The sequence below is a fragment of the Crassostrea angulata genome, chromosome 5, assembly GCF_025612915.1.
Source record: "Crassostrea angulata isolate pt1a10 chromosome 5, ASM2561291v2, whole genome shotgun sequence".
Lineage (NCBI taxonomy): Eukaryota > Metazoa > Mollusca > Bivalvia > Ostreida > Ostreidae > Magallana > Magallana angulata.
Window position 1 is genome coordinate 53,444,438 of NC_069115.1, and position 15,355 is coordinate 53,459,792.

The 15,355-nt window shown below is 35.5% G+C and overlaps 1 protein-coding gene across 3 annotated transcripts; it reads right to left on the bottom strand.

Annotated features, from left to right (window-relative positions):
• Positions 1 to 71: 71 nt before the first annotated feature.
• On the bottom strand, positions 72 to 14,877 carry LOC128184234 (cyclic AMP-responsive element-binding protein 3-like protein 1). 3 transcript variants are annotated; one of them, XM_052853618.1, is made up of 9 exons: positions 14,493 to 14,877; positions 7,610 to 7,784; positions 5,611 to 5,913; positions 4,240 to 4,418; positions 3,808 to 3,951; positions 3,511 to 3,569; positions 3,105 to 3,267; positions 2,497 to 2,686; positions 72 to 1,703 (listed from the first exon to the last, which is right to left on the bottom strand). In XM_052853618.1, exons 1-9 carry the CDS (start codon positions 14,592 to 14,594, stop codon positions 1,387 to 1,389), a joined length of 1,632 nt encoding a protein of 543 aa, XP_052709578.1. In that variant the 5' UTR covers positions 14,595 to 14,877; the 3' UTR covers positions 72 to 1,386. The 3 variants fall into 3 exon arrangements, with proteins under 3 accessions (XP_052709578.1, XP_052709580.1, XP_052709579.1); XM_052853620.1 differs by lacking the exon at positions 14,493 to 14,877 and adding an exon at positions 12,947 to 13,034; XM_052853619.1 differs by lacking the exon at positions 14,493 to 14,877 and adding an exon at positions 9,016 to 9,210.
• Positions 14,878 to 15,355: the final 478 nt, after the last annotated feature.

The window sequence follows — 15,355 nt, forward strand, 5'->3', positions numbered from 1 at the left end:
GAAGATTTAGACCATTTACATTTACTGCAAATAGGTTTCAGCCACTTTGAAAAAATCAACAAAACACAGTATTTGAATGCTCTTTATATATATTTTTATTGATATATATGATTTTATATTGCATGACATGGTTGCATCTTATATACAAAGATTATGCCCAGAGATCTCTTCCCCCCGGGCAGAGGCTATCTACCCCTGGCCCTGAGAAGATCTAGTCTATGTCAGTTACTCTATAATAAGTAATTCTACATGTATTTGGCTGATCCCACAACCAGAACATTGACAGAGGAAATTCTGGTAATTCCAACAGTTTTGACAAGAACTAGGCCTCAAAGTGTAAACTTAATTAGGGTTTACTTTGAAACTAGAGATCTTGTCAAAACCAAACAAATAAATATCCTATATACAAATAATGACTAGGGTCATTAAAATATGTGATAAAAAGTCTTATGGAAAACAATTCATAAATAAAATTTATGCCTGTGATCATAGAATGCACTTTGCCGCCCATTATCAACATAATGTCTCATACTATTGTAAAATATCCGAATAAAAAATGAAACAAATACACATTTCATGCAAATACATGTATATGCAAATTTCTCTATGCTTATTACGCTATACTGTAAATAAATGCAATGGATATGTTCAAATACAACTCTTTTAATACTGTTTGAATTTACAAAAATAGACGCGATCTGTGATTGGTTGAGGTGATCCAAATATTTCTTGCACAACTATTATCTATGCTGCATGCACATGATTGTAATTAAACCATCAAAAGAAAAAAATTCCATATGCATTTTACAACTTTTTCACTCCCTATTAATAACTAATTGTAACTGAATGAATAAAAAAAATTTAACAATCAGTTTGCTTCTTTCAGAAACATCACAATAATCACAAAAAAAACTTTGATTCCAATTAATACAATAAATTAATGAAAAATCAATAAAGCGTAGTTAACAATGTTTATCAATAAATATGTAACAATTAACAAGCACCTTATCGCGCGTCCCTGCAGTTGTAAGATAACTCAAAAGCAAAGAAACATGCCCAAAAATAAAGCAGGATTTGTCTCCCTTCTCACACTTACTCTTGCATACATGAAGGGAAAAATGTGACTTATTTACAGTGAATTATGATGAGTACCTGGTCCTTCTACGAAAAAAAAAATTAAGAACATAAAAAAAGAAAGTGAAATTAAAAAATATGAAAAAAGTGAAAGAGACAGACAAGTCTCTAAAAAAAATTTAAATGAAAAGTAGAGAACAACCTAAATGGATAATAAACAATCCCCAAAAGTAGTCACCTACTATGAACATAGCAGCACTTAATAAAAAAAGGTCCATGGTGTTTCAGGTGCAGTGATATGCCCTGGTAGTTTCAGGCAGTTTCGGTCTCCACAGATTTTTCTATGCACGGATTGGCGAGTCCCATAGGACTAATGATTTCTGGATGGAGGTTCTCTCCGTGTTTGCGAGTTGTACAGTTGGCCTGATGGAATCGCTGATCCACTGTCACCACCTCTAGCCGACCAACTACGACCGGCTCCGTTGGATTTGTGTCTTTTTGGTTTGTTTCTTGACTTTCTTTCTCATGATCCGAGAATTCTGGCTGGCTTCGCGGAGTTAGAGGACCGTAGGGGTGGTACCACGTCAAATCCTCTTCCTCTCGCAGGGACAACAGAACTCGCGATTTCACTGAAAAAATTCAAATATCATAACATTACAAGTAATTTGAAACAAGTATGGCAAAAATAATATGAATCAGGCACTTTTAAAATAAGCATGAAAATAAAATTCTAATTTATTTTCGATTTTTTTTTTTACTTGGTCAGAAAATTATATTGAGTAGATTTAGATGAGTGCTTCCTCTTGTGCTCAATAGATTTTTGAAATTCATTAATTTGAATTTTAGTACTAATTGTCGTTTATCAAATAATATTAGAATAATTGTTTGTACTGTTGTAATCCGTCATTTCTTGATTTAAAAAATTTATACTTATGCAATGAGTTAATAAACAGGGAGGCAAAGTTGGGTTTTTTGTACACAATTTAGTTGAATCAAAGGAATAAAAATCTTGTAATACTTCTAACACTTTAAAACACTCATTTCTTATGCGCATTTACGCGTTGCAGAAGAAAAATTTGGACAATTGCCAATCCAGCTCAACGTCTTAAAAAATCATAAAATAATATTAAATACAAATCAAACCTAGGTACATGTATAGCATGCAAAGCAATGCACATAAATTACAATTTGTAAAAGACCAGCATTTCATATGGAACAAACACCCCAAATTCCATGTATCATGGAGATAAAAATATTCTTTCATGAAAACAAAGTAGATAGACAAATGCTAGATCTTTTACACGAGTAAAGTGACAGGGGATTGGGAGGTTTACCACATGCAACAGGTGACCTATACCCTTCCTTTCTCCACCAATCAACAGCGTGAACAGAATTCAAAATGTACAAATCACACATACTTACTGGCTGGAGTGGAGTACTGATCCACCTTAGCATCCTGTATAGAGGGACCCATCTTTATCCCGGGCTGAAGAAGGCGGGGGTTGTTAAAGAGGGACATTCCGTCCATAGCGACGGAGCCAGAAGAATATCCGATGTTAAAAGAAGATGGAGTCCAACTTCCCAGAAACACAGCAAAGCATAACACCAACACCTGCAAGAGTAACGTTCCCACTTAAAACATTTCCAGCTATTAAGGACAAAATGAAAGGTAACTCAAAATACTAGACTCTTACTACAAGAAATAAGGAATTTGAGAAGATTTCTTAACAAGCACTTAGTTTCTAGATATTCTACTGTGACAACTATTCATTCATTGCCCTATACGTAACAGTTCTGTGACACAACATCACATTTTAGTAACATGCATACTTAACAATTATGTCTTCTTCAATCAGAGAGGGCTTTCAATAATTCTTAAGAGGTGAATTCTTCACTTGAAGAAACTTTTTAAAAAATTACATGTGCTTTGTTTTGCTGATTATGAAATTTAAAATGGCTTTGTGAAAAATCACCACCTGTCTCTCCCCTTACTGAAAGCCCTACTTTAGGGGGGTGAGGGGCGTACCCACCATTAGCACTGTTCCCGTTTGTGTCGTGGCCCCACCATGGCGGGACACTTTCCCCACCAGGGCCTGGAGCTTCTGTAGCTGACCCAGAAGTGACCGGTTGTTGTTCTCCAGCGAGTCCACTTTCTTCTTCAGATCATTGTTCTCCTGAGAAAACGCCTCCACGCTGTAACACCCAAACATTAGCACATCAAAGCATTTATCTTCATTTTTATTGATATATGTATATAAATAGTTTATTAAATTCTCAGCACTAAGGAAGAATTTTCATTCTGTCATTAACAGGTTTGGAGTTAAAACAAAGACAGAGAAGGTAATCTAAATTTCTATAATAAACTCTCGTCATTAAGGCAATTAACTTGTCACCAATGAGTTTTTGAGAATCAAGAACAGGGAGCAATATATGTACCGTTTTTCTAAAGCTTCTAAGTATTCTTTCTTCTTCCTTCTGCTTTCCTGAGCAGATATCTACAAAAATCAATATCATTAGTACAGTGCAGACCGTCCTTTGATAATGATATCAGAGTAACTTCCCTTGGAGAATGCATCTGTCCTATAAAAGCCATTTATCTAATCATTCTGCTATCTACAGGTCGTAAGTTTATTTAACATCTGCATTCAGTTCCTATATTTACTTGCTGCTTTACAAGGTCCAATTTATGGCTTTCCACAGAAGTTTCCTTTATAATGGAAGGTTAATGCGTACCTTGTTTTTAATTTTTCTGCGTATCTTTTTCAGATTTTTCTCCTCCTGCTTTGTAAGCGGGAGTTTATTTGGTATGGGATAACCTTCCGAGATGAGAGTCCGTTTCTCCTCCTCAGATAAAATAAGGACTCCTGATTGAGGAATCTGAAACAATGTGGAAAAATGTAGAGAAATCTCTCAATAACAATACAAAAAGGCATCGACCTGAACATTTATTGTCAAGAATTCTTTGACATATTTGCTGCTGTAATTTCTAAGTGATTGAATTACAATCAATATGGTTTTGGCAACTATAAATATGTTTTTCAGGGTTTTATTTAATCATTATTTTGCTATCAATATGGTTTTAATATAAAAATATTCTTTGGGTTTTATTTCATCATCATTATGTTTTTTTTTCGTTTTGAGTTCCCTCCAGGGGAGACAACTTACCGGACTGGTGAACAATGGCTGTGAATATGATTTGCTTGTGGGGGAATGAGAATGTCGTGAGAGAGGCAGCTGTCGGATCGGACTAGAGGGCGCTGATGGCTGGGGGCTCTGTCCCCCCTCACTGTCACTGGATGCACTGCTGGGCGGGGTGGGGGGCATGATCAGGCTGTCAACATTGACTGAAACAGAAAGCAAAAATTAGGTCAAAACAGGTGCCCTCAGAGTATCACATTGCTTACTAGTAGGTATGAAGAGGTCAAAACAGGTGCCCTCAGAGTATCACTTTACACCTAAAGTTAGAAGTGATAACGGGAGTGTGGTAGATAAAATACCACATCAGATAAAGCTTGAATTTCATAAACAAACTGTATGTGTAGTGGATGCTTTTGCTGAGAAATGCTTTATCAAACATTGACTTATGACAAGTGTGTATTTGTCATGATCCTAATACTTGTAAGTCAACTGTTTGTTGTACAATGAACTTAATCACCTAATGGTAACTGGGCCAAGATTAGTGGATTGAGGCCACCATCTTCATATTTTTATTTCATTAGGAATGAAGAAAATTTAAGATAATTTTAGAATTTAAGTACAAAGTAGCACATTAATAATTATATTTGGAGCAAATCTTTTAAAAATTCTACACTTGGAATGGCAGGATATGTGTAATTCATCACCATGACAGAAAATATTTAATAATGCCGGCGTCTAAATCTGTGAGGCGATTAACGCTCTGTACATTTATTGTGTTACGTCAGGTGATCTGCACCTACTGTACTTTTGGTTAAGTGGGGCGACAACAGTTAATTGTTCATGCACGTACAACTAAGGAATGTCGCTATGGCCTCAAGTGTCCTGGACTGAGAGCCCATTGCATGTTTATAACTCCAGTGGTTGATTTTTAAAACCCCTATTTTGATTTTTAGCTTAAAATATTTGTCACTCACAGAGTCTTGTATGATAATTTGGCTCCCTCATTTACATATAAAAACTGAAAATTTGCTAGAAAATGAATTGCTAACGAAGGTGTCAGGCAGAACAATCTGTGTATTGTATAAACTCAATGTGAAGAGTTAATATGGGACAACTTTACTAAATATCCTCGATTTAAATTCGCTTCTGTCTGAGAAAAACTATGGGGACATGAAACACGCATCATTAAAGTACACTTCCAATTTACATATATATATATTAACTTTTTAAAGAAGTGGTGTACTTCTTGTCTTAAAAGTCCCAGCATTGATAATTAAGAAATTTCAATTTTCACACGCGGCTGATTTTTTACAATGTGTCCATTTACTAGAGTTTCTGTCTACCAATTTCACCGACTCAGATGGATATTAAAATATAAATACATGCTTATAAGCACACCTGTTTGCTCCATTGCGTCTGATAACTGATCAGCAGGTTCGGTTTTGATCGTGACGATGGGGGGTGACACAGAATGCTGGGGGTGAAGATGAGGGTTACCGGCGGCGGCCAGGATGATGGTTGGTTGCTTAGTAACTGTCACTGTCCTGGTTGTCATGGTAGTGACAGTGGTAAGCATGGGGTCCATGGCCTCCATTTCTGGTTCCATTTCGGTTTTGACAACTTGTTCTTGTCCTGGGTTCAGGGTGGTTTTGTTTGTAAGGTCTAGGGCTTGGTTGCTTCCAAAAAATTCACTGTCCAAATCTAAAAGTAATCATTCATAACCATGTTTAATTATGAATTTTATTTTTTTCCCTTAAAATATGAAACCTGGTTGGTTCTAAATATTCAATGTTCAAATCTAAAAGCAATTATCTATTTCAATGTAATAAAATTAAGATGTGTTGTTCTTAAAAATATGAACTCTTTTATTTGTGGAAATTCTTTGTGGAACACTATAGATTGATTTGACCTGAGCTGGTAATCCCCCTACTTTTTTGGACAAAGCTGAGTGTGCAGCATGAAAGGGCAGCATATCTAATTATTCCAAGGACTATTATCTGCATTAAGTTCCTGATACTTTGTGCTCTAGATCACTGATTGATTAATTACCCGATACCAGAATCTATAAAACAGAGCCAATTCTTCCTGAACCCCCCATTCAATGCCAGGCATGCACCTATAGAAACAATGTGTAATCAATACCCCTTTCATGTCTACTGGAGGTCTATAAACATGTACCAGGTAAGCTGGGGAGGATACTACAATAGACCCGGATATATGTTTTACCTTGGGCTCTGGTATTTAGGTGTATGTCTATATATCCTTATCTGTGACTCCAAATAGCTAACAAACTACCAGGGGACCTAATATAAATACCTGGAGCCTGTCACAGGTTTATGTAGTTCAAATGAGATACTTTTTATACCCCCGATCAAATTTAGCTCATGAAGTACCAGGATGTGTACCAATACATTTCTAAAATTATTAGCGACCCAAAATTTTGACAATATTTAGAAAAAACACCCCCATGGGTTGGAGTCAATACAAAGACATTGAAAGAGTTCATGGGGTACTTATACAGGTATTTCCATCAATAACACAGGTATATTTGCAGTAGGTGTTATCTTATCTTTCTCGTACTCCTGCAGAATGGGGGCCAGTAAAATATTCTCCCAATACAGAATTAGAGGAGTCAACAAGGTTCGTTAGTCTCATTAAATCTAATTAACAAACAGCGTGTCAGTTGCCCATCAATTCTTTCCCTCTGATTTATTCATGAAACCCCGGCCAAATATTAGAAAGGTGTCCATTTGCATATCTACCTGTTACAAAACAATATCATAACTCCTGCCACTCAAATCTAGCTCCTAAATGACAAACTTGAGTTACAATAGGACTCGGATCATATGACGCTTTCCACAAAGAACAAAAGGTCAATGGCCCTGTCGTGTTCTTATTACTGGTCTCATTAGAAGAAATAAACATCAGTTATTGCCAGAGTATCAAGTACCTCCAAAATATCCAGTGCCATCTGGTCTTGCTTTACCCCACTGAACTTTTTTTAAAGCTCAGTTGATCTTTTGAATAGATCTTTTGTATAGGTATTAGTTTTTTTTATGTAATTGAAGGATTTTAGGGTTAAATAACCTACATTCTATATGCTAATAGTCTTTCTAATATACACCTTTTTTACACCCTCTATTTTATCAATCTCCTTTAACGATACTTTTGCCTCAATTTAATTTGTCCAAGTCATTCACTCTCAAAAGAAAGATTTTCTGCAACACAGATCCTCAGACAAATTAACAATACAAACTAGGCGGGGCCCTTGTAGGGTAGATTATTTATCTGTCTGTTTAACCTTAATGGGTGGGTGGAGCTTCTTTCGAGGGCCAGCTTTGTATGTAAACAGTTTTAATATTGTCTCCATTGCCATGACAACATTTTAGGGTCGTACCTTCCAGCTTTCCGAGTCCGAGAGGAGATGAGGGCACACTATTGTCGTTAATGGAGTAGCTGTGTTCGGAGTGGATCCGCGGAGGTTGTACAGCATCCGTTATCATTTTGTCGTTCAGAACTGGATCCTCGAATAAACTGTCCAGCCAATCATTGTCCATGTAGCCATCCGAGCTCTGTCACAAAAAAAAAAACGTAATATAGAAATAGGGTCAAAACACTTTTTTATTTTTTTGTTTTCTATTTTACTTTTAATGACTCGTCTAAGTTGAATTCATAAACAAAATTTTTTTTGTCCTCTTTAATTTTTGTACTTGTACATGCTTGCAACATTTTATCAATTAGAAATGCACTTTTTAACAAATTTAATACAATTTCATTTTTAAGTGACCTGGGAGATTTAATTAGATCCACCAAGGTGTACTTGAAATAAGGACAGTCAACAATCTCAAGCTATAGAATTTAAATGGGGGTAAAATTGATTTCATAATCTGTTGACCTCCTAGTTGTAGCGGTTTTTGGCCAGTACTGCATTAAAGTCTTTATCATAATAAACTGACAAGAAATTTGAAAGAACAGCTGACCCGCTCCAGGTTGTAAATTCATATTGTTCTGGGTTTTATTGTAAATCCCCGAGTCGGTGCATTTGTAGTTTCCACTAGATCTGTCTATATATGTTCACTTCACCTGTATTGATCATGTAAACCCTAACAAACCTAGGCCCAAAACCTGGGTGTTTTTTTTTTATTTTAGTACAAAAAGAAACATCAATATCTATGAAAAATTCATTGTAGTGTAAAAGGGAGAGGGAGATATGGATGAATCTACCTGCCTTTACTAAAACATACAGACAGCAAATTGTGTACCCAACACCAAATCATTCACTTTCATCAAATTCAATATTTCTTTTCATTTTTGAAGTTTATCAATTTATTTCTAGATGCAGTCTCTTCTACTTGCAATTATAAGTAACCAAGGTTATCAAAACTACGTCCTCATTTACCTCTGTATTTATTTTTTCTATTAAAGAGTAAAATTTCCACTAAATTACTACATTTCAAAATTCAATTTGCATTTATGCATAATTAACTCATTTCATTTCATTTTTTTCTACAATATCCCACAAAATTTCAAGCTCAAAGTATAATCATGCCTTCAAAATACAATGCATTTAATCTTTAATGATAATTTGACCGATTTATTAAATTATTGAAATTCATGATAAACCACCTGCCACTCAGATTATATATTGTTTCCAGTCAACAAATATATTCTTCACTTGAGAGTTAATGAATTAACCCATTTTTAGAGTACAGATTTTTTGTTTTTCAAATTTGCAGACATTGCACCTTTCTTAAGCGTTCAATGAGTTAACCCAGTGGTAAAACTGGAAAGTGTCATAGTTACCAAGAAATTCTGGATTTCTGAAGATAAAAGGTCCAGAGAGGACCAGACATCCCCTGTGTACATAGTAGTCCCGACCATTACTCAAAATCACACAGTCCTCGGGTACTTGAAGTATTCAGACATTGCATCAGACAAAACACAACTTGGCCAACTTTTTCAAACTTCCATACTGGACGTCAGCCATGTTTTTTTTTTCTACCTCTCTCTGCCACATCATCAGAAGTGATGCTGCACCAAATATCTCCATGGCAACCCTTTTAACAAAGGATCAAGTAGCCATGTTGAATAATCAACAAAAACCTGAAACAGCTGATGGTTTTATCAGATGATTGATGTAATAAGTCTGTTGTACTACAACCCAGAAAGCTGGCCAATGTATGGAGGGACAACAGCTTGTGACCCAAACTATGGATTTCTAATTCTTTAATCTAAACCTTTTCTTTTTCTTTAGAAGACCAAACATTTCTGTTCACGCTGCTAAACTATACTTTTATCATATTCTGTCAACTGGGTTAATACATGTCTGTTTGAGTGATCTACATAGCAATAAAATTTTAACACCATTTCAAAATTTTCATGTTTTCAAGAAAATTCAAAACAGGGAAGCGCAGCAGTTTTCCAGTTGCATTAGTAATTGCTGCAGAGTTTTACTGATTGAAATCTTGATGTCAGTGGCTTTCAGTGATTCAAAGCCAGACAAGGCCATGTGCCGACTCGCTCACACTTCAAAACCCTGGCGCTGGAGTTCTCACGATACCTCATCGTGAACAGTTTAATGTTTTGACATTTTTTTGCTGTGTATCCAGAAAACTTTCTCCCATGAATTTTCAAAACATCAAAAACATGCAAGCATGATTTACACAAAAAGAAATGTGTTCCCACCTTGTACAATGTTGTAATGCAAGTAAGTAATCTATGTGGTTTTGTGGTTTCAATCAAAACAATTTTTCTTCTGTGTTTCTGAAAGTATCAAGTTCCTGCCACATTTTATTATTAATCTTGAGAACATCTCGAAACCAGATGATCCAAGTCAGATTGCAAGGACTGCTGAGTTGAGGAGGTGGATTGTACACTGTAGGTGAGTACAGGGACATTCCTAGACCTCCACTGAGCCGAGACAACACAAGGTTTATTTTTATCGGTGTCCCTGGGTTTGGGCGACATCTGACTTGCTCCCATCTCCCCCGTGATAACAAGCTGTCCACACTCACAATTCCACACCGACAACACAAAGTCAACAAACTGCCCGGCAGCTTTCAACTCTCACACATTCTACGGAAGTTAAAATACGACAAAGTTATATGGTCCTTGGGCTTCTGAGTTGAAAAACTCTTGACCTTGATTTAAGACATACAGTATGTCACTGCTCCAACAACTCAAGTACTATGTCATGAGATAAGTATTTCTTTTCAATGACTGCTGTCTGCATTTATTGCATATTTTTATTTTTCATATTTTCAAAAATTAAATTGTCAAAGAGTCTAGGAAGTGGGGTACAATGTAAATCCATGTACCGGTCATCTTTCATTTATAAAACACTTTTATATGTACATGTAAATAGACATGTTACACATTCACCTTTAGAACTTATGTCTATGTGCTTCCACACACTGAATGCTTCCAGCTGTTTACATCAGTAGCTAAATAAAAACAGTCATCAACAAGCTAATGACATCACTTTGGTCATGATGAGGACTTCAGACCCATTCAAGGTTCAGAAGCAAGCAGCATTTCGCCTTTAATCAGCTGTATCTTTTGTTTTTAAAACATACCCCCTCTCCTTCAGTTGGACATTCCCCCTGATTAAAGTTCAGAGACTCCCCCACTTATCTTCATTACTTATCTCTACTGGGAGGGCACAGTTAGGAATTGTTTACACTCAGGATACCCTGGTGGTCGGTGAAGATACAATTATACAATGAAGCTCTTGCTTTCTTCTTTTTTTTGCTGATAGAGAATTATATATCAATGTGAATGGCCCGTACATTGAGAACTGTGTGAATTTTGACCTGACATTGATAACTTTGCTTGTTTAGTGGTCAGAAATCAGCTGAGCAGACTTTTATACATTGCTTTGTGGCTAAAAGGTTTTCTGTTTACATAGATCAGATCTCTCTTCCCCCCTCCCTCTGTCTTTGTTGATTTCTTTTCTATCTGTTGTTGACTGAGGGGGAGGGGGGGGGGGGGTGAAGTACATTAGTTATGCTTGTTCAGTCATGCAGAGAACTTGCACTACAGTGTGAACAAGAATGTATCAGGATTTAACCTGTCTTATAAGCATTTAAATTCTTAAATCAACAATCAGAGATAATGGCTTGCATTTTATCCTCATTAATGCTGTTACGATTCAAGATGTAATGAAATGCTCAGGACCAGGATTTCTACTTCAACTCGTCTAAATCCAAAATCCGTAATCTTTCCTTCTCCTCAATTAATCCATCCTTCCTGTTATCCAACTGTCAGAGTTTGACCAATAAACCTTACACATATTATTAAGATGGTGTATTTATTTTTTCATTTGACCCATAAAAATATCATGACATGCCGTTTCAGTTCACTGGTTTCTGAACTGAACGTTAACTCCTACACATTAACATTATATATATACGTAAATAAAGCCCCTTATACTTCTAACAATAACGCTGATCAGTTGTACCTATATATTTTTAATTCTCTTTTTCCCACAGGGGTGTTTAAATCTTTTTATAGGTTGTCCACTCACGTTTTTACCACGAAGTCCTTGGAAATGCAGTGATGTTATAATCAAGATTTAAATTTCCAAATTCATCGTGTTTTAAATTTCAGGGCAATCACGAATCACTATGAGGCCACTGACAATGGGAAAATAACAAGTTACAACATTTCAAAATTATAGCGTTTAAATTTCAGGACGGTTAATTCATTTCGTAGGTTTGCATTCTGTGAAAGCCTTTTCTGCCATCAACAAATTGACATCTTATGATTGCTGATTAAGAAATATTTTGTACTGTCATTTTAAAGTATATTCTCTTGAGGTTCATAAAGATTCATATTAATATTGATTTTCTGTTCATCCAGTAAGATATTATCAAATTGATGATTGTCACATCATGAGACAAACTTAACTAAAAATCAATTAATGTAAGCTAGACCTATAAAATGCAGACATCCGTCACATTTTCAGTTATAGATAATGAATCAAAGTGGGAGAGTTTTGAAAATGTGTATTATAAAAGTCACTGGGCATTTCAAGCAAGTGAATTCAAGGTCAAATGTAAATACCATGTGGTTATTGTTGATATTTTACATAAATTAGTAAACAAAGATTGTCTATTACTGGTTCAATGAACCATGACTAGTCCTGATCTACATAGAGGAGACACAATAATCTGTCATGTAAGACAGAAGGAGATTCATCCTGAATCACAAAGAAATCCCTCTTATCTCCCTAAACCCTCCAAGAGTGTGAAAAAACTGACTAAGAGTTCCTAAACACATTAGAAGTTAATGGGGCTTAGTATTATCCGTTTGAAATATACAGGATGGCTAAAGCCTGCAAATCTCTCTGAGCAAAAGCTAGACTTAATCATAGCTATAAAGATCAGTCATTTTTTATATGGTGGTTTAATTTCTAAATAATGGTATCAATAATCTGACTTGCCATTCTCACGAAATTTTAGCTAGCATAATTTTTTTCAAGTTTACGATCAAATCAAGAGTTACTTTGCATATGTAAGCAAAATTTTCACACTCCTTATGTAATCTTCTTTACTGTAAAAGATATACATTTGAGTGCACTAGAAAAATCATTGTTAAATCATTTTTTTATGACAACCAGGACAAAAATTCCCCATTACCAAAAACATTACACCAGCTTTTCCTTATCCCTAAGCATTTAGTAGTCTCTGTTAGTAAAAAAAGGAAATAACTTGTCCCCCTAGATGCAGGGTACCTTCTGATCCAAAAGGATGCACTCCTCGATCAGCTGATCACAGCCGCTGAACTGACGCTTACGTTTGGGCATTCTAAGGCCAAGCTGTTACAAGAACATCAAAGAATTAGAGCTCCAATACACATAAACAGGGGACACAACTGTTGATGCTGGGCCACATATGAGAGAAATGCACAGACTGCATGTAGTCCTACTTAGTACATATAGCAAAATACTGAGAAATCAGCTATGTAGTGGTTTACCTTAAAGCATAAACTGTTTCAGGTCATTAGTGATGTAACCTGACAGGTTGACCCTGGGGGTAGGGACGGTTTGTGACTTAATAGCATGAAATCAGCTGTAATTATTTCACTGTTAGATAGTCTGGCCTTCAAATAATTAGATCGATCAAGGTCAGTTAAGTGATAACTGGCTGATAAGTGTATACAACTGGAGCTAACTGTACAAAATTACAGGAGCAACAAATTAGGGAGCAGCTGTAAAATTACAGTTAATGTCAATGGGAGCAAGTCATTTTAAATCTTTTGAAAATTTAAATATTAATATATGCTAATCTATATTCTTATTCATTGCATACACATGGCTAAAGCTGAAATGTCATTATTATATAAAATTACTTTCAATGACCAATTTTATTATTAGTCTAGTTTGTGAATGTCATAAGTAAACAAAGGTTGAATGTTTGATACCGATATTTTCCTCCAGGTCCACAAGAAAAATTGGTCTCATAAAACATGTTCAATCTTTCATGTCCTACATGTATAGGATTTTGTGTTGCCATTTACATTAACACCTATGATCTTCTAGGCAAAGATCTATATCAATCACTTTCTCTACACATTACATCATTTCTCAACATGTTTATCTTCAAGATAGCACTTTTATGTCCTGCAAAACCTCCACCCCTAGGCAGATTAACATTGTTAATCTGTCAAAATATTGTTGATGTACTTTTTGAGGTTTTATGCTTGGTACTTTTTTTGATAACCCAAATACAAACAGGAAAAAAAAACAACAGTTCTCTCTTTCATCATGGGAACTACTGTCCTTTCTCCAAGATAAGGATTTTAATTTAATTGAATATATAGTTTTTCTTGCGAAACCACAACCGTATAATTATACGCCAGACTGCAGGCACCTGTTCCCAGGTAAATTCGATAGATATACATACTGGCGTGTTCATATATATATAGATATACCATGCCTCGCCGAAAACCACGTGAGGTTACCGCAAGTTTTAGACAGAGTCTTTCCTAGAAGAATTCTTTGAGACAACATGAACCCCCATCCTATTTCGCAAACGAGTTTGACATTTTACACCCAAACATCACTTGATACGGGTAAAAATGGGCGTCACCCGCATCAAATGCATGATTTCACAGCAACATATGTTTGGCAATAAAACCATAAATTTGCACTAACATTAAAAAAATCAAGTTATCATGCACCTAACAATGATTATAATTAACAAAATATAGAACATCTTGAAGTTTTTACCAAATTTCTTGCCAAATTTTCAGTGAAAACATATTTTGAATGTACTAACCAATGAAGTTGGGGATTGAAAGTTTTCATGATCTAGAATCTCTCCCATAGATGAGTCTTCCATTTCGCCAAGTTTGTGGTCACTATCGTAAAGAATGTCCATGGTCAGAAGTCCCGGGAGGGTTCGCCTCGGGGGATGAGTCGTTTTCCGAGGGGTCAGTCCGTAAAATCCGTTTTCTCCGTTTTTCTCGCAATCTTGTCTGTTTCACACCGTGAAACACACTGAACCAAATAACACAGGTTAAAAAGGAATCCGCACTAAAAACTAGGTATTCATGAAGCCGTGTAATTCATATAGATTGGTGATGATACATTGTGATTATTATTTAAATGAGTTATTTTACACTAGGGTATTTCAAATCTGATGTGTGTAATCAAAGAAAATTCATCCAACTGATATTGTAACTCAAACAGGGACTCCCCTCGCGAATGAATATGAACAAGATAAACGATTTTGACGTCAGTTTCAATGTTGGCCAATCAAATCGCACATAAAAATATCAGTCCTTGTAAACGGTGAAGCACGGAAATCTATTATTTGGGATATTTATTAAATATAAATAAACAAATTAAAAATGAACCTCTGCGTGATAAAATAAGAACAACCTAACCCTTGACGTAAATGATGAATGAACAATTTGGCCAACTTTAAAAAGATAGATAAATAAATTTTAAAATTTACATAAAAATTTAAAATAATCAAATGATCGAATTTAAAATTGAAGGAACAGCAGACTAAATTGATTATATGGAAGAACTTTTCATTTTTTGTGTATCCAAGAGAGAGAGAGAGAGAGAGAGAGAGAGAGAGAGAGAGAGAGAGAGAGAGAGAGATTTATTACACCCTCATGAAGAAAATATTCT